Here is a 20,812-nt window from a genome sequence, read left to right on the forward strand (position 1 = left end):
CTGGATAAATAAACCATCAGGATAAGAGCAAGTGTCAATATAGGCACAATGTCCCAATTTGCATATCCATTCTTACCAGCCTAGGTGTGGTTGTTATTGACTTTCAGAGACTAAAGAAAAGATAGAAGTCATCACAGAGGGAGAGAGAAATAAAGATTATTGAGGCTTTATTTGTACCTTCGGAATCTGCCTGCCAATGCAGGAGACTTGGGTTTGATCCCTGGGTCAGGAAGAACCCCTGGAGAAGGCAATGGCCACGCACACAGTTTTCTTGCCTGGGAACCCCATGGATGGAGGAGCCTGACTGGCCACAGTCCATGGGGTCACAAACAGTCGGACACGGTTGGATATGCGCACACACAGTATCAGTTAGGACTACAGCTCTGCTTTCTTGGGATTTAAAAAATGCCCATATTTACATATCAGCAACAAAAGGTCGACTATAATTCTAGAATTCCTAATGCACTCAAATCAGTAACTGCCACTTGAGAGGACTCAGGCATCTGCATTCAACCAGGGTATGTCTTGAACACTGGTAGAAACAAGCTAGTTAAGTTTCTAGTGCCCATTTTGTTTCCCCAAGGTCCTCCTACATTTTTATTTCCTTTTTTCAGTTTTAATATTTTTATTGAAGTATAATTGATTTACAACATTGTGTTAAACCCTACATTTTCATTTCTTGAGTCCAAAGAACAGGAGGAGGAAAGCAGCAGTCCATTAATGTGAAGGAGATATATTATTTCTTTTTTCTTAAAATCCCCACTCCATCCCAGACCAGCCTAGTCTAACTTTGAAAGTCTTGGCTTCCTAGAGTAGAATGTCTAGCCATCCTGGAAATCTCTCAAATCTGTTGATGAAACTTGAGCAATGGACACTAATCAGAGAAACTCCATGATCATGGGAGTTGGGAGTGGGGACTATTCTACAAATTGAAGAAGGTAAAGCCCTAGATGCAAAACCGCTAATAACTTATAACCCACCTATGAGACATCCAGTCACAGAAACTGATATGTATGAGAATTTACTAACCACCCAACTAATATGGTCACCTGCATTTCCTCCCTTCTTCTTCTCTTTGACTCAAGCTAATGAAAGAGACGTGGCAGAGGGCAATTACTCAGGCTGTTCGTAGGCACACCCACTTCCCATATTATCTTAAGGACTTTTCATGATGCGACTGTTATAGACAAGTCCCTAAAACATCAGATTTGGGGAAGACGTAAGCGGAGGAAGACAGCACAGAGATTCACCATGATAATCTACTCATGCACTTCTGGGTGATGGGGCCAGGACACTGTTGTCCCCTGACCTCTGGGCAGGAAAGGCTCATGGAGAAGGTTACCCAGCTGACAAAGTTTGGGAACCCGCCATCCTCACTGGAGGCAATGCTCCATCCTACTGGAGGCCTTCCTCAGGTGCCAGTGTTCCCAGGCTGATGCTCCCTGCCCAGTGGCCTGGTGGCCCTGGCATCACAAGGCTTCTTGACAATTTTCCCTGTGCCATCCCCTCTTCTAGCCTCAGTCTTGGCTTCCTTTTCCATCAAAAGGCAGCATGCAACTCAGCAAGTACCTGTCAATACTGCCATAGGCACCATGGTTGCCAAGACAAACGTCCCACACCCAGTATCTGCATGCCGAGGGCTCCTCCTGTAATAAGATGGCCCCATGAACAACCCCAGTGAAACTTACTAAGTGCTATAATCATTCTGTGATGAGGTTTATGCAATCTCAGGGGAGAAAAATGACCACGTTTGCCTAGGGAAGCTGAGATGGCATCCGAGAAAAGATGTTACGTTAGGTGGACCTCAAAGAATGACTCAGAGCTGCAGAAATTCATTGTAGGTGGAGCAAAGAGCACTCCCAAGGTCAAGGATGCCTAAAACAACACTTCTCCCAATCTCTCCAGCCAGGAGAGATTGCCAGAGGCCATCCAGCTGTTTAGTGGAAGAGCTGGCATCAAAACCAGTTCCCCTCATGGCCAAGCTGGTGGTCATCTCACCACCCATCCTTGGAGTTGCTCCCTTTAGGAAGCAGTCTCTGCTAGGTAAAAACAAGTCTGACAAATGTGCCCACATTTTATCTTTAAATTTCAATTTCTTTTTTTCACACTATATTATATCTTGAATAATAAAGTTTTCAATTACAATTTAAATTTCTAACTATTCCCCACCTCCAAATCTTGAGTGAAATTGACTCTGCTAGAATGTTTCTTGTCTAATCAATGTTTTCAGACAGTTTGGAGGATAAATGAATTCAGATTTGAGAAAAAGGCTACCAGCTAGCTGTTGTGACCTCTCAGGAAGAGAGAAAGATGGGTCATCAGATATTCTTTTTTATGTTAAATGCAAAATAAAATTTTCAGCTCACCATGCAATGCTTTCTGAAGTTTAACCCTTCATCAGCTTAGTTCAATAAGTAGGCTGATTTACAAATTTAGATAAAATTCTTATATCACACTCTGTATAGTCAAATGTATTAATAGAAGCAAGTTCATAATAATCCTAAATATGCTAACAATATTCCTCTAACTTAAATCTGAGTTAAATCTGCTCCTCTGTTCTGTGAATGCAAATTACAGCATTTCTCAGTTTGTACATTTTTTATTTGTTAAGTGTATCACTTAGAGAAACAAAAATAAAATGCAAGACATGTGTAATCTAAACTTTTTTAGTTAGCTACCTTTTCAAAAGTTTAAAAAAATCAGGTAAACTTAATTTCATAATGCATTTTATTTGACTCAATATATCCCGAATATTACCATTTGAAAATGTAATCAATAAGTAAAATAGCACTAAACCATACTGTATTATTTGTATTGTCTTTGTGCTATCTTCAAAAAATAGTGGATATCATACCTTTCCATGCGTGCTCAGTTCTTTCAGTCGTGTCTGACTCTTGCGACCCCCTGAACTGTAGCTGCCAGGCTCCTCTGTCCACGAGGATCCTCCAGAGAAGAATACTGGAGTGGGCTGCCATTCCCTTCTCCAGGGGATCTTCCCAGCTCAGGGATCGAACCCGCGTCTCTTGTGCATTAGCAGGCAGATTCTTTTACCCTTCCAGCACATGTCAATTCAGACACTAAATTTTCATTGGTTAAAGTGAAATAAATGTCAAATAATCTGACTAAAACAGTAAAATTGTGTTTAGTAGAGAATATTTTACAGAGCTTCAGTTTTAACATTTAAATTAACTAAAATTAAGTAAAATGTAAAACTCAGCTCATCCATCGCACTAACCACCTGTAGCTGCTGGCTACAATACTGGACAGTATAGATCTAGAACTTAGAGTGATGGCAAGCACAAGACTGCGGGAGCATTGACACTCTCCGTGAGGCCTCAGGGATTAGACATCCTATGGGGAGAGGGGATGTTAGAATCTCCATCCTGTTCTCCATAGTGGCTGTATCAGTGTATATTCCCACCAACAGTGTAGGAGGCTTCCCTTCTCTCCACGCCCTCCGCAGCATTTATTGTTTGTAGATTTTTTGATAAAGACCATTCTGGGGTGTGGGGCTTCCCATGTGGTACTAGTGGTGAAGAATTCACCTGCCAATGCACAAGACAGAGATGTGGGTTCATCCTGGGTTCGGGACGATCCCCTGAAGAGTGTGGCAACCCACTCGAGTATCCTTGCCTGGAGAATTTCATGGACAGAGGAGCCTGGTGGGCTGCAGTCCATGGGGTCACAGAGAGTCAGACATGACTGAAGCGACGTAGCACACACAGGCGCACATTCTGGGGTGTGAGGCGGCACCTGACCGCAGTCTTCCTATATAATTGTACTGACGTTGACTTGTGGCTGTGCTGGGTCTCTGTTGCTGCGCAGGCTGCTCTCCGGTCGCGGTGCATGGCCTTTTCATTGCCGTGGTTTCTCGTTGCAGAACGCAGGCTCTAGGGTGCTTGGGCTCAGTAGCTGAAGCACATGGGCTTGGTAGTTTTGCCTCCTGGGCTCTGGAGAACAGGTCCAATATTTGCGGCTCATAGTTTCAGTTACTCTGCAGCATGTGGAATCTTCCCAGATCAGGGATCAATACCGTGTCTCCTTCGTTGGCAGTGGTATTCTTCACCGCTGAGTCACCACTGAGCTACAACGAGGGAAGCCCTTATTGTAGTTTTGATTTGCATTTCTCTAATAGTGATGTTGAGCATCTTTTCATGTGCCTCTTGGCCATCTGCATGCATATATATGGAGTCTAGAAAGAATAGTACAGGTGAACCTATTTGCAAAGCAAAAATAGAGACATAGACAAAGAGAACAAAAGTGTGGACACCAAGAGGGGAAGGGAGGGAGCAATAATTTGAGAGATTCGCATTGACATATATTCACTACTGTGTATAAAATATATAATTAATGAGAGCCTACTGTAGAAAGCAGGGGAAAATAGTAAAAAAGAAATAATAATAAAAAAGAAGAAGAGAGTAAGCTTTTAAAGGTGGTAGGGTCGTAAAAATGTGAACTTTGGAGTTAGACTTGACTGTCTGTTGATTTTTATCTATTACCACTTCCCACTTCAGTTTTCTTATCTGTAAAGTAATAATACTTGCATTATTGGGCCCTTAAAATTAAATGAGAGAACTTAAATAGTGGGCTTTGAAATCTAGCACATTCCAAAGGTTCAATAAATTATAGCTTGATTGCATGTATGAAAGTCATGAACTCTGCATTTAAGAGAGGGGAATCTCTGAGATAGTTAGAATTTAATTATTCGTAGGGTGTAGGGTGGGAGGAAAGAATTGTGGCATTTTTTATAAATTTTATTACATTATAAAACATGTATATATAGAAAATTGCACCAGTCATAAGTATAAAGTTCAGTGGATTGTCACAAACAAACATACCCATGTAACCAGCACCAAGATCTAGAAACAAAACATCCAGAGCATCTCAAAGCTCTGTGCGTGCTTCCAACAAAAGGAACCACTTTTCTGACTTTTAGAACTTCTTTGGTAGCTCAGCGGTAAAGAATCCGCCTGCCAGTACAGATGCAGGGTTCATCCCTGGGTTGGGAGGATCCCCTGGAGAAGGAAATGGTAACCTACTCTAGTATTCTTGCCTGGGAAATCCCATGGACAGATGAGCCTGTGGTCCATGGAGTCAGACATGACTTGGCAACTAAACAACAGCAGCAAATACCTGACTCCTAACACTGGGTACTATTGGTTGTTCTTATCTGTTTGTAAACTATAAATGGATTCATACAACATGCAGGTGTACATATCTGACTTTTTTCACTCAACCACATATTTGTGATGTTTTCCATGTTGTTGCATGGGACATTAGTTTGCTTTTTCCTCATCTCTGTGCTGAATTCTACTATATAAACACCCCTACAGTGTATCGATCCCTTCTACAGTGGAGGAGTATTTGACTTGCTTCTATAACAGGTCTATGGCCAACAGACCGGCCATGAGCACTCTTACATGTGTCTTTTGATGATGGGTAAGTGTTGGAACTTGAATTCTCAATCTTCAACTTGTTGAGAACAGGAGACTCATCCACCTTATCATTTCATGTGCAGGAACCTTGGATAAGCATAAAGAACTGGAGGATCTTGTGGCTAAGTTCCTGAATGTGGAAGATGCTATGGTATTTGGGATGGGATTTGCGACAAACTCAATGAATATCCCTGCACTCGTTGGAAAGGTGAGGCTCTGTTAACATAGTTGTCTTCTGCTGTGTTGTTCCTGAGACAATCTGAGTAGATTCCCTGTTAGAGGTATAGCTGAGAAGTTTCTTTTCTTAGGATTGGATGTTCAACTTTTTGAGTATATGTGCTATTACCAACCAAGGTTCTTTCCTAATCAATAGAAATCGATGAGACCAGACAAGAGATTAAGGCAAGGCTTTGTTGGGGCCCCAGGAGCAAATATAAGTAAGAGTTTCCCTTACTTTCTCACTCCCTGAAGGGGGAGAATCTGGTTTCTTACATGGGGTGAGGATAGAGGTGGGTCCAGAGGTCAGGCCGAAGGGATGGCTTAGGTGGTTTGCCCACCCCTTTGGTGATGTTGTGTGCAGGGGGCATGTGCAGTACCCTGGTTTTGCTCCCAACACCCTGATTTTTCTCCTGACTCTTCAGAAGTGGCAGTTGGGCTTGCATTTTGTTGTCCGTAACTTGCAGTGTATGCGTGCAGCTATTTTTTAGTCCCACAAAAATAGTTTCTTTGTCTTTGTTGCTCGAGAACACAGAGAGGTTTGTCTAGGTTCAAGCTCTGCAGCAGAGGGTCCCAGGTCCAGGTCCCAGCCTGCGTCAGCCCCAGCTGAGCCCAGCAAGTGTCTTCATCATGGTATTTCAGGTATAGGATCTCAGCCCTAGATGTGAGTCAAAATTCTTTTTCAGTGACAGTTTAGCAAGATCAATTAAATTTCTAAACTCCTGAGTCACCATGTTCAATGTAGCAAATGATTGTTAAGCATTTATTTTGACAAAACATTTTGCTTATGTAATTCACTTTTTTATTCACTCAGTAAGTCACTTATTGAGAATCTGCTGTGTCCTCTGTTGAGGCAAGATGTAGGGCATACAAAGGTATACCAGACCTTTGTCCTGTAAATTCATGTAGTTCACAGTCTAATGGGGTACAGTGTCCAACTCTATGCGATTGTATGAACCATGGCCTGCCAGGCTCCTCTGTCCACGGAATTCTCCAAGCAAGAATACTAGAGTGGGTTGCCATGCCCTCCTACAAGGGATCTTCCCAATCCAGGGATCAAACCCGCATCTCTTATGTCTCCTGCATTGGCAGGTGGGTTATTTACCACTAGTGCCACCTTAGGATAAATTTTACAGAAAAAGTGTGCCCATAAATGGGGAGGGACAAAATAATTCTTTCAAGAAAGGCTGGGATGCCTATGCAAAGAAGGTGACATGAGAACAGAATCTGGTACTTATCTGTTTAGATAAGTAAGTTATTTCCTTAAGAGAAAGAAATGGAAGTATCATGTATAAAGCACTGAAGTTTGAAAGAATTAGAACAGAAGAGAGTGGATGAAGAAGAAATCAGAATGAAGACAGGAACCAAATTGTAAAGAACTTTGCAGCATAAATGGTGCTAGAGTGTTGGAAATTCTTCTGGAGAAAAATGGAGAGTTGGTTGCTTCATTTTCAGTAAGCAAGTGTCATACTCAAATTTCTGTTGTTAAAAATCTGACTCATGGTAACTAGTATAATGCAATATATAATCTGTGATTGGATTCTGCAATGAAAAAACAAAAAAGAAGGAAATGAAGCCTCTACAAAAGACATCAAGACATTTTTAGGACCATTGGCAAAATTTGACTTTGAGCTATATAATAAGTGATGACTCCTTGTGACCCCACGGACTGTAGCCCACAGGATCCTCTGTCCATGGAATTCTCCAGGCAAGAATACTGGAGTGAGTAGCCATTCCCTTCTCCAGCAGATTTTCCCAACCCAGTAATCAAACCCTGGTCTCCTGCACTGCAGGCAGATTCTTTACCATCTGAGCCGCCAGGGAAGCCCATTTTAGGTGACAGAATTGTAGTAATGTTTCATTACGATCACTGCATCGTGATCGTGTAGAATGTCCTTTTTCCTAGTAGATACATGCTAAAGAATTTAAGAGTGAGATATCATGATTTACAACTCTCATATGTTCACCAAAAAATTACAAACACACACACAATGTCTGAAGTATGGAGATGTGAGAATTTTGCTCGCTTTGGCCTCGAAAACTTAAAATGTATCATGTGTGAAATTTCTAAAATATAAGGAAGAACTCAAAGATTCTGGATGGCCACAAAGGAAAAGATGCTTTTTTTTTTCATGTCCCTGCATTTTGAATATGGTTGGGCAATTTCATAATTTAGAAATCTTTAAATTAATAAAGAAAAATAGTTTATAAACATTAATTGATAAGCAGTAAATTAGACTGACCTTCTCTCCCAACCTCGGACTGAATTGCCATCCATGCTTTTCCAGATGCAGTTTTAACTGTAAAGCAGTGATGCTTCTGTCTACGTGGATATTACTATAATGTGGAATTAGAATCATAAAACAAGAGCTTGAAATGTCTTGCAGGAAAAAAAAAAATGAGTGAACAACCCTGCCTTCTAGTCACAGTGCTTCAAAACCATTTCAAATAATCCAGCATGGAATTGAAAAATCCCAGCAAACCCACACCCCACCCAAAAGTATATTCATTTTCCTGCCAACCATCAATCCTGTAGCATAAAAATAATTCAGAAAGATGTTACTTCCTTAAGAGGATCCCCATCTCTATCAGCTAATTGCTCTTGAGGGTCTTATCCATGCAAACACATAAACCCATTTAAACTCTTGGCCTTTTAAAATTAAAGAGGGCTGTGGGAATCCATGTTACAGGTCTTGAAGTGAGGTCCTATTCCCACGTGTTTCTTCCCCTTTATTTTATTTATTGGCCTGTGATCCATGTGCTTGCTTTCTACACAGGGATGCCTCATTTTAAGCGATGAGTTAAACCATGCATCTCTAGTGCTTGGGGCCCGACTCTCAGGCGCGACCATAAGGATCTTCAAACACAACAGTGAGTATCAACGATTTTATCGAAGAGGTACCACTTGCTCCTAGACAAAAGTAAAGATTATTGATGCGGCTCTGTCCTTGCTCTTCAAACTGGGAGCTTAGCTAATGAAACACAGTTATGTTTATATTCGCTACTGGCTTGTTAATCTCCGGTGACCTGGAACAAATGGTTGAACTGCATTAAACACCCAGATTGCTAAGTGTAACCCAAACATATTAGCATCACTGTTATTAATAGTCTTGCTGAAGCTATGGCAGAGCTCTTAGAGTGCATACAATTATCAGAAGTGTAAAATTGCCTCCTTTTTTGTAACTCTCCCTTGGGAAATTTTGGAGACTTAAGTTTGTTTGTTTTTTTTTTTTTGGTTTAGTTTTTTTTTAATCAAAGTATAATTGATTTAAAATGTTATATAAATTTATCATTTATATTGTTAATTTCTGCTGTACATCTAAGTGACTCAGAAATGGTTCAGTGGTAAAGAATACTCCTGCCAATGCAGGAGACGCAGGAGATGTGGGTGCAATCCCTGGGTTGGGAAAATCCCCTGGAGAAGGAACTGGCAACCACTTCAGTAGTCTTGCTTGGAAAATCCCAAGGACAGAGGGCCCTGGTGGGCTGCAGGCCACAGGGTTGCAAAGAATCACACATGACTGAGCATCCATGCAGTCATGCATATGGTTTATCTCAGGGTATTGAGTATAGTCCTATACAGTAGGACCTTGTTGTTTATCCATTCTGTATGTAACGGTTTGCATCTACTAAAATTCCAGTTCTCCCCTCCCTGGTCGACCCTCTGTGAGTCTGTTTGATAGGTAGGTTCATTTGTGTCATATTTTACTTTGTTTTTTGTTGAGTCTTGTTGATTAACAACATTGTGCCGATCTGCTACACAGCAACATGGCTCAGATATACACATCTATACTTTTTTTAATATTCTTTTCCATTATGGTTTATCACAGGATATTGAATATAGTTCCTTGTGCTATACAGTAGGACCTTGTTTATCCATTCTAAATGTAATAGTCTCCGTTGGAGATTCTACAAAGATGAAGACAATAGGTAGATAGAGTGATAAAACAGATGGGCTGTGTTCATAACAACCACAAGTACAGCACACAGCATGTGCTGTGCTATGCTTAGTTGCTCGTCATATCCAGCTCTTTGCGACCCCATAGACTGTATCCCGCCAGGCTCCTCTGTCCATGGGATTCTCCAGGCAAGAGTACTAGAGTGGGTTGCCATGCCCTCCTCCAGGGGGTCTTCTCAACCCAGGGATTGAACCCAGGTCTCCAGCTGCAAATTTTTTACCATCAGCCACCGGGGAAGCCCAAGAATACTGGAGTGGGTAGCCTATCGCTTCTCCAGGGGATCTGCCTGACCAAGTAATTGAACTAGGGTCTCCTGCCTTGCAGGCAGATCCTCTACCAGCTGAGCTACCAGGAAAGCCCAGTATACAGCATACATAAATTTACAACCATTGATTTGTTTTTGTTCCTAAGTATAGGTTTTGACCCAAGCATTTGTGTTCTTGTTTTATAGCCTACTATAATGTGGTCCTAGGCAAATTACTTAACCTTCTTAGATTGTTATTTAGTAATTCCAAAAATAACCTCTATTATGATGCTTGATATGGTATGAAACTAATCTCTATTTTGATGCCTGGTTCACAATATGTTGGAAAAGGAATATAAAATGCCTGGTAATAGAAGCTACTGAGTTATTTGTACCTGCTGTGTTATTAGATGAATCTAGTAAAAGGTACCTGGGTGTTCTTTGTAATATTCTTATTCTTGCAAATATTTTGTTAAGTTTGAAATTATCTTCAAACAAAATTGTAATTTCTTAGTCCTTTGGCAAAATTACAATAGAATAATTTCAATTTATCTTCCAATTTTACAAAGCTCTTAAAACACTCAGTAATTTATTCTTCATGCTTTCTCTTTGGGCCCCAAACAATAGATAACAGTTCTCATTTATCTTTTAATAAATGCTCACTGTGGTTATTTTATATAAGCAACTAGCGTTTACTGAGAATTTACACTGCACCAGATGCTGAGTTGATGATCTTTCCTTATGTACTTATTTAACCCTGTGGACAGCCCCATGAGGTCAGTACTAGTTTACAGATGAGTAAATTCAGGCTCCACAACAGGTTGCTTAATACCTGTCTAAGATCAGTGCTGCACTCAATATGCCAGCAAATCTGGAAAAGTCAGTAGTGGCCACAGGACTGGAAAAGGTCAGTTTTCATTCCAATCCCAAAGAAAGGTAGTGCTGAAGAATCTTCAAACTACTGCACAATTGAACTCATCTCACACGCTAGTAAAGTAATGCTCAAAATTCTCCAAGCCAGGCTTCAATAGTACATGAACTGTGAATTTCCAGATGTTCAAGCTGGATTTAGAAAAGGCAGAGGAACCAGAGATCACATTGCCAACATCCACTGGATCATCAAAAAAGCAAGAGCGTTCCAGATAAACATCTACTTTTGCTTTATTGACTATGTCAAAGTCTTTGACTGTGTGGATCACAACAAACTATGGAAAATCCTTAAAGAGATGAGAATACCAGAACACCGGACCTGTCTCCTGAGAAATCTGTATGCAGGTCAGGAAGCAACAGTTAGAACTGGACCTGTAACAGCAGACTGGTTCCAAATTGGGAAAGGAGTATGTCAAAGTTATATATTGTCACCCTGCTTATTTAACGTATGTGCAGAGTACATCATGTGAAATGCTGGACTGGATGAAACACAAGCTGGAATCAAGATTGCTGGGAGAAATACCAATAACCTCGGATACGCAGATGATACCACCCTTATGGCAAAAAGCAAAGAAGAGCTGAAGAGCCTTTTGATGAAAGGGAAAGGGAAGAGTGAATAAGTTGGCTTAAAACTCAACATTCAGAAAACTAAGATCATGGCATCCAGTCTCATGGATTGCCATGGCATCCAGTCATGGCAAATAAATGGGGGAACAGTGAAAACAGTGAGAGACTTTATTTTGGGGGCTCCAAAGTCACTGCAGATGGTGACTGCAGCCATGAAATTAAAAGACGCTTTTCCTTGAAGAAAAGTTATGACCCACCTAGACAGCATATTAAAAAGCAGAGACATTATTTTGCCAGCTAAGGTCCATCTAGTCAAAGCTATGGTTTTTTCCAGTGGTCATGTATGGATGTGAGAGTTGGACTGTGAAGAATGCTGAGCACTGTAGAACTGTTCCTTTTGAACTGTGGTTTTGGAGAAGACTCTTGAGAGTCCTTTGGACTGCAAGGAGATCAAACCAGTCCATCCTAAAGGAAATCAGTCCTGAATATTCATTGGAAGGACTGACACTGAAGCTGAAACTCCAATACTTTGACCACCTGATGCGAAAACCTGTCTCATTTGACAAGACCCTGATGCTGGGAAAGACTGAAGGTGGGAGGAGAAGGGGACAACAGAGGATGAGATGGTTGGATGGCATCACTGACTCAATGGACATGAGTTTGAGTACTCTGGGAGTTGGTGATGGACAGGGAGGCCTGGCTTGCTGCAGTCCATGGGGTCACAAAGAGATGGACATGACTGAGCGACTGAACTGAACTGAACTGAAGACCCATTTCAGGGTTCTAACCTCCAGAACTGTAAGATAGCAAATTTGTGCTATTTTAAAGCCATAGATTTGTGCTAATTTCTTACAGTAGAAAACTAATAGACTTTCAGTCTCAGATACATAAATAATTTTTCTCACTCAATAATGTACTCAACCCAACTTTTACCCATAAAGAATTCTCCCTGCTGCTGTATTTACATCAGAACACAACCACCTTTGAGAGCAGGGCTAGCTTCAGTGTCCTTAGAACAATTCTCATTTGAGATGTTCCAGAAATGAGATGGTATAGGGAGGGGGAAAATAATTCAATTTAGCCATAGTAGGTAAGGTGTCAGTAACTGCTGGCTGTCTTTATTGCTGGATGAGTACTTGGATCACAACTGTGGGCAATTACTGTCTGCCCTCCATTCTGTGTGTTCCACATCCACCAGATTCTACCATCCACAGACCGGAAATATTTGAGAAAAAAACTTCCAGAAAGTTACAAAAAGCAAAACTTTAATTTATCCTGGGGTAATCCTAAATACCTCAGTAAACAATGATACTTTAATCCTTAGTAGGTATAAGTGCTGATTGGAATAAGGTAGAGATTTTCAAAGAATCTGCCAAAGATACAAAGTTGCCTTCCTGCGTGTATAAGAGGTGTGCAACTAGGCCAGATAGAAGCTAATAACTTGTGAGATGGGTTTTAAGAATGGCCACCTTCATGATGTATTTAAAGTGATGAAAGAGAAGAACCTACAACCAATAATAGTCTACACAGCAATCTCATTCAGATTGGAAGAGAAATCAAAAGCTTTCCAGACACGCAGAAGTTGAGAGAATTCAGCACCACCAAACCAGCTTTAGAACAAATGCTAAAGGAACTTCTCTAGGCAGGAAACATAAGAGAAGGAAAGGACCTACACAAAATAAACCCAAAACAATTAAGAAAATGGTAGTAGGATCATGCACATCAATAATTACCTGAATAATTACCTGGGTTAAATGTACTAAGCAAAAGACATGGAATGACTGGGTAGATGAGAGCGCGTGCATGCGTGCACTTCCACTTACCACATCACTCTACCTAACCCCCCAAATTGTGTGTAATTATTTTATATTGCTAGGTTAATTGTATTTCTGTTACGGCTTGCAGTTGTAATTATCTTTTATTTTTTTGTCTGGCTACTGATTGTGAAAACTGATAAACATCTTTACCGTTGTGATTATGTAACTATTATTCACTTAATATCGTGGTATCATGATTGGTCAACAAAAAATGATAGAATTCTATCTCACTAAAACTACTATTTAATAGAAAAGAAAAGCTCTTCCTCTCTGATCCCTGTCTGATGGGCATGTTCCAAGGCTTTGAGGAAGAAATGGAAGGCATATTTGTCAAAACTGAAGGTGACTTCAAGAAAAGAGGAAAATATAGCACTTCAGGAGCAAAAAAAAAAAAAGAAACTATCTTAAAATATCAATAACATCACACAGATAAAATTAAATTTAGCTGAGACAAATGTAAAATCCTGCATTTAGGCACAAAGAGTTTACTGCAGTAGGAGAAAGAACTCGATAGTGGTTTGTGTGGGGAAACAGTATTTTTGTTAACTGGGTGACATGATTGCTGAACAAGAAAACCTGACTGGTGCAATTCTTTATTGGAAAGAGGAAAGACCTGAACACGTAAATAAAGTCTGACTCATTGGAGAAAGAATGGCCACCTAAGCTGGGTCGTTCGTAAGCATCAGGATGATGGGATGTCACACAACCATACGTGTTCCACTTTCTTGGACTTCACTCTGTCTGTGTCCTCTGCTTACATTTAAGGATAACTTTCCTGACCTTGGAGGGAGAAGAGGTCCTATTTTTATGTAGATTAATACCAAAAGATTCTTGCTTATTATTTAGAGTAACTATGAATTCATCAGAATTCCTGTCCTTGAATTTTTGTATTCTGTATGGGAAAAAAATATACCTGAAGTATAGTTAAGACTGTTCAGACTGTCATAATAAATGTTGAATCCTATGTGACTGGGTTTGACCAATAACTTTGAGCTACTCATCATTTCCCTGCCTGCCTGCTAAGTTGCCCAGGTGGAGTCCAACTCTGCGACCCCGTGGACTGTAGCCCGCCAGGTTCCTCTGTCCATGGGATTCTCTAGGCAAGAATCCTGGAGTGGGTTGCCACGCACTCCTCTAGGGGATCTTCCTGACCCAGGGACTGAACCTGTGTTTCTTCTGTCTCTTGCATGACAGGCAGGTTCTTTCACTACTGGCGCCACCTGGGAAGCCCCCACCCTTTCTCTAATCCCCCAAATCAGCATGAGGAACTGAAAAGACTAAAAGCAGGAAAGTTCTGAAAGGAAGGCAATGCTCTCTAAGGAAAAGTAAACAACGCGTAAGTCTATTTTTAGCAGAATCTATCACCACGGATTAGCTCTTCCTAGATAGCAGATGTGGACAGTTACTGTCAGCCCTCCATTTCTACCTGTTCCACAGTCATCAGATTCAACCAACCACAGACTGAAATTATTCAGGAAACCATTTTCCAGAAAGTTACAAAAAGCAAAACTTGGACTCCCTGGGGGTTCAGTGGTTAGAAATCCGCCTGCCAATGCAGGGGACACAGTTCGATCCCTGGTCCTGGAAGATCCAACATGCGGAGGAGCAACAAAGCCCATGTTCCACAAGAGAAGAATGAGTGGCGACTAGAGAGTGGCTCCTGCTTGCCACAGGAGAAGGTCCATGCACAGCAAAGAAGGCCCTGCATAGTTAAACAATAAATAAGTAGACAAATGAAATTTTTTTAAAAAGCAAAACTTTCTCACATGCTGGCAACTATTTCTACAGCATTTACATTGTATTATAAAGAAAGCTGAGCGCCAAAGAATTGATGCTTTTGAACTGTGGTGTTGGAGAAGACTCTTGAGAGTCCCTTGGACTGCAAGGAGATCCAACCAGTCCATCCTAAAGGAGATCAGTCCTGGGTGTTCACTGAAAGGACTGATGTTGAAGCTGAAACTCCAATACCTTGACCACCTGATGCGAAGAGTTGACTCATTGGAAAAGACCCTGATGCTGGGAAAGATTGACGGCAGGAGGAGAAGGGGACGACAGAGGATGAGATGGTTGGATGGCATCACCGACTCGATGGGCGTGAGCTTGAGTAAACTCCAGGAGTTGGTGATGGACAGGGAGGCCTGGCATGCTGTGATTCATGGGGTCGCAAAGAGTCGGACACGACTGAGTGACTGAACTGAAGTGAGGTGTTATAAGTAAACCAGAGATTATTTAAGTTATAGGGAGGATGTGCATAGATTCGGAGAAGGCAATGGCACCCACTCCAGTACTCTTGCCTGGAGAATCCCATGGACGGAGGAGCCTGCTGACTGCAGTCCATGAGGTAGCGAAGAGTCGGACATGACTGTGCGACTTCCCTTTCGCTTTTCACTTTCATGCATTGGCGAAGGAAATGGCAACCCACTCCAGTGTTCTTGCCTGGAGAATCCCAGGGATGGGGGAGCCTGGTGGGCTGCCGTCTATGGGGTCGCACAGAGTCGGACGCGACTGAAGCGACTTAGCAGCAGCAGCAGCAGTGCATAGATTACACGCAACCTCTATGCCATTTTATATGACTAACTTATCTGTAGATGTGTGTGTCCACAGAGGTTCCTGGAACCAGTCCTTTGTGGATATGAAGGGACAACCATGTTGATAGCCCAACAATCATTTATTCAACATTCACTGCTGCCAAGCACTGTATTAAGCCCTTTATATAATCGGCCATTCCGATTTAACAAAAATCCCGAGTATATTTCTCTTCACTATTCTGACTTAATAAAGGAGAACTAGGCTCAAAGTGACCGAATGACCTGCCCAAGGACACACACAACAGACGGTGAGAGTCAAAATTCAAACCCAAGTCTGTTGCTCCTGTCTTGGTTCGTTTTCCTCAGGACCAGACCCGAGATGTGATGTGAAGGCAAGTCCTTTCCTTAGGAAGTGATCCCAGGATGCAGGCAGATGAGGAGGGGGTGAAGACAGGGATGGAGGCAGCCAGGAAAGAGTGTGTTGTCTACCACAACAGACAACCGGAGATCAAGTCTGCCAGAAGGCTCTGGGCACCAGTGTGAGCGCCTCAGCGTTACCCCACTGAAGAGTGGGAGCCCCAGGGTTTACCCACCACTTCCCACTCGTTGGTAGGTTGAGGGTTGTCCTGACTCAGGCTGAGTACACTCCTCCAGCCAGAAAGAAGTCTCTTGGACAAAGAACAGCCTGTGTTTGCAGTGAGAGGACCCCAGGTGCATGGACATCTCTGGATGATACTCTTCCACTCTCGCTAAGTCCAGCTACTGCCAGATCCCACGCCAGACCCAGAGAGAGACATGGTTTCTCATGGAAAATCAATCTAGTGTGATGCCTTATCCTGCTAGCAGCCTGAATTTTCACCCAGAAGCTTAAGTCTGGCCTCTGGCAACGTGCTAAGAATATCTCCTTGCACAGTCTACTGCGGGTAGCTCCAGGGAAACAGCCAACACTTAGTTTGCATTTGTGACTCATCAGTGCCACAAAACAGACTCTCCAGCCATTTCACAGCACTGGCCAAGGCATCAGCTCCAACCAGGGGCCCAGAGGTTGGTGCGTTGAGGAAATAGATCCAAGGACCATGAGGAGGCCTTTGGTGAATGCATCCTCTGGGCCGAGTATATCATCACCCTGAGAATTCCAGGACCTCAAATCCTGGGTGAATTTCAACTTTCTGGAAAGGTCAACCTCTTCTTTCAGAGGTTTGTGGAAGTCAGAACTGAGTTTTGTTTTTGCTTTTTCTATAGTTGTCACTTTACTGGTAAATGCATGGGATGTAGATTGTAGGATAATGTTTCCTGGACTTTAATGTACAAGGAGGCACTGTGTGGCAACTTGTTAAAATGCAGAGTCCAGACTCAGGTCTGGGCAGGGGCCTGAGCATCTGCCCTTCCAACAAGCTCCCAGGTGATGCTGCTGTTCCGGGTACTGGACCACACTTGGAGCAGAGAGGCTGGGAGTAAGCTCCATACTCAAGTGAGTCACAAAGGGCTTCTTGAGCTGGTCCTGAAGAGGAGAAGCAGTCTTTTCAACTAGGAGAGTTGCATGAGGTCAGAGGAATGGGCAGGCCAAGAATTTGGAGTGGTTTGGGGGAAAAAAAGTCGAGAGGAAGAACCAGGATTCTTTCTAGAGGCATTTACAGGCCACGAGGAGGAGGAACAAAGGATGCAGTGTTTGTGGGAACACTCAGGACCCTGCCTCTTCCGAGGGCTCACGAGTGTCATTTGAGTGGAAGGTCAAACCTATAAACATCACTTAGGTTACTTCACAAGCCACAGCCTTTTAGATCTCTAGGCTCTTGAACTAGATTTTCACTTTAATAAATAAAGCAATTGCCTCTATACCTTTTAACAGTAAGAGTATTGAACACTTGCTGGAATGAAACTTTCACATGCACTCACTCATTTCAACCTCAGCTACACAACAAGGCACCTACCAATTACCCCTTGTTCCAGATGAAGAAAAAAAGGCACACGGTGGTGAGGTGACTTGTTCATTGACAGAGCTGGAAAGAGGCAGAGCTGAGATTTAAATCAAGGAGGTTTGAGTTCAGAGTTCCCCTTTGAAACACAATGAACTTAGACCTCCTTTCCACTCCATGCCTCCCCCGGATGGAAGGGTGATGTAGCAATACCCTGCAGCTTCCATCTCTTGTGCAACTCTCCCGGGTCAGGGCAGACAGGCAGCACTCACTGGGCACCCTTGGCTGCCCCGCGACCTGAAACACAGCATCCAGATGCTGACTCGGGCCCCCACAGTGCTCCCCGAGTGAAGTCTCACCTTCCTGCCCTGACCCCACTCACCCAGGGATCCCACTCTGTACTCCGTCTATTCCCACAGGCCCTTGCCTGAGGATCCGAGGCCTCCAAGCTGTTTCAGGCCCCGGCCTGAGTGCACGGGACGCCCTGTCCCTTCATGCAGACCCTGTCTCCTCTTCATCTCAAGTCCCCAAGGCCAGACGTTTCTGCGATGACCCCCACCCCTGCCCCCACACACCCTCAAACCCCAGCCCAACTCCTCTCCTCCCAGCTTTCCTCTTCCAGGAAGCTCACCTTGCTTCTTTGACTAACAAAAGGCCACATGATACCTGCCCGCATATTTAAAGATCCATCCGGGAGACCTGAACAGAAGTATGTATCCAAACTGCTTTGCAAAGGCACCACTTCTCCAGGACATCAGAAATGCCCTCACTGATCTTGCAGAAGAGACTCTATAAATGTGACTTTGAGAAGAATATTCGCTTTGCTTGCCAGAAGTGGCTATTATGATCATGTTTTCCCCCAAAGTCTGCACAAGGGAGCAGTCCCCCCAAAAGCATCTTATAAGTAAGACTAGGGAACTTCCCTGGAGGTCCAGAGGTTAAGACTTCACCTTCCAAAGCAGGCGGTGCAGGTTCCATCCCTGCTCGGGGAGTTAAGAGCCACATGTCTTGCAGATCTTAACCAAAACTTAAAACAGAAGCAATATTGTAACAGATCCGATAAAGACTTTAAAAATGATCCACACACAACACACAAAAGTCTTTTTTAAAAAAAGTAAGAATAATTTATCATCAGTCACAGTTGTTTTAAGTATCTGTTGCTTAATAGTTCACATTTGGGCTCAATGTTGAAGGAAGACCCGGAGTGTCTCTGAAGGCACACAGGGACGCCGGGTGGGGGGGAGGGATGGGTGGGCAGAAGAATTAGGAAGAGGAACAAGCAGCATTTCTTCATCATCCAACCATCTTTTCACTTAAGAAGCAGCTATTGAGCCACTGAGTATCTTTTGTATGTAGGCCTGAAAAGATTTGGGCAAGCATCCCACAGAGCAGGGACCCAGAGGATGTATCTAAATGCAGCTGGGGGCAGGTTTCCTGGAGCTTCGAGGGATGGAGGTGAATTGCTAGTACACTGGCAGCATCTGGGAAGCGCAGCCTGCCACTCAGCCCCCACCTCGGGCCCTGGATGGGCGAGCAGGCAGGGCAGTGAGGGACGGCTGAGGACAAAGTCCTCTTGTCTCAACAAAAGCTCAGTTGCAGGAGAGATGAGGAAAGAGGCAGCCGTGGCAGGAGAAACCGTTTCAGCACTGTACAAGAGAGTGAAAAAGAGGCCGGGGACCCCGTTCTAATCTCTAGGAAGACACTCTTTGAATTACACCGAACCTCCCTTCTGAGATGACTGCGGCTTCTTTGTGATCATCTCTGACTCGGGCTCTCTTCTCAGGGTCTGTGCAGATCCCAGAAGCTTGCTGATATTATCCAGGCTTTGAATTTAAAAACAGGTGCAGGAAAAATAAAAATAAAAACAGGTGCAGGAACTGATGCAGACAGTCATTGCCACCTAAGGCTGATTGGAGCTTTGGGCACAAAGATGCGCTCTTCCTGGGATTTAGCAATTCCTTAACTGGTGACAAACCAGGGCAGCTTTGAGCCAGAATGTAGCCCCCAGTCTACATCACATCACCCACCATGCCAGCTCCCTTCTCTCACCTTGTCACAGACCAAAAGAACCCGCCTTGATAAGCCAGATTTGTGGTGAATAACGTCTAAGGCATTGTTGTTGCTCAACTTTGTGATGATTGCAAGTCCGCGATGTGTCATTATGACTTTGTAACAACACGCTACAATAGCTCTGTGTGGGTCCACCTGGATGGCGCCAAATGTATTCTTTTAACTTCCCTAACTCAAGATTTTTTTTATACTCTGACCAGAAACTGATTTGTTTAGACTGAGTCTTTTTTGTTTGTTTGTTTGTTTTGGGTTTTATTGGTTTGACAAACTTCTGACTTTAGTTTGCTTATTTGAAAAAAGCCAAAACCTAATTGTTCCTACCTACTTCTCAGAGGTGTCATAGGGATTAACATAATGTGAGTATAAGTCCTTTAATAAGTATTATTATTTGAAAATCCCTTGCAGATGTTAGCACATGATTTGCTGAAACAGTAGACTCTCGTAAGGCCTGCAGACCATAAACCACAATCCCCTGAATCCTACAGGTCTGTAACCCACGCTGTAGAATTATACAGTAAGAACTTGAGAATCAGAAATGACCAGATGTTAACATGGGCCCAGAGTCCTACAGTGAGTGAAGGCATACCTTTATGTGTCTAGCCTCAGTGATTCTGTAAAGAGTTTATCCCCCACGGGGGAAACACAACTGACTGATTCTCCCTTTGCGTGAGGATCCCAGTGGGTGGACACCAGGGTTTTTTTCTCAAGTTCTGCTAAAAACCTCTCCCCAAAAAGCTGTCTATTCATGACAAATACTATGAGTTCCCTGCCGTCTGCAAAATGCGGCAAACACATCAACGGCATTTGCAGGCTGTCTGATATTAGAAGAATGGATAGAAACTTCTCTTTTCCTTAGCAGTGTTCACTTAAACTCCCAAAATCAGCCTCTAAGATGTATGTGACCTCTTTGACTGCAAGAAGAGTATGATAATCTAGCCATGTGCAGATTTTTCAAAAGCTTAGAATATCGATTTTTTTTTCATTAAAAATATAGAGTGTGATAAACTTTGATGTTCATCTACAGTGGTGATATCTCCACTAAGAGAGCAGTCATCATTCTCTTCTCCTCCAGAAGTTTGTCCCTGTGCAATCTCCCATCTCTTCCCTAGGCAACTAACTACTGGGAGAAA

At 42.8% G+C, this 20,812-nt stretch overlaps 1 protein-coding gene across 2 annotated transcripts in view; it reads left to right on the top strand.

The window, feature by feature from the left end:
- Positions 1-20,812, top strand: part of SPTLC3 (serine palmitoyltransferase long chain base subunit 3) — a 155,973-nt gene that overhangs the window by 78,526 nt on the left and 56,635 nt on the right. For both annotated transcript variants that reach the window (XM_020892013.2, XM_070471898.1), the window contains exons 5-6: positions 5,519-5,643; positions 8,429-8,522. In XM_020892013.2, the coding sequence (XP_020747672.2) occupies positions 5,519-5,643; positions 8,429-8,522 (219 nt within the window). The remainder of the gene's footprint in view (positions 1-5,518; positions 5,644-8,428; positions 8,523-20,812) is intronic.

The sequence above is a fragment of the Odocoileus virginianus genome, chromosome 9 (genome assembly GCF_023699985.2).
Source record: "Odocoileus virginianus isolate 20LAN1187 ecotype Illinois chromosome 9, Ovbor_1.2, whole genome shotgun sequence".
Taxonomy (NCBI): Eukaryota; Metazoa; Chordata; class Mammalia; order Artiodactyla; family Cervidae; genus Odocoileus; species Odocoileus virginianus.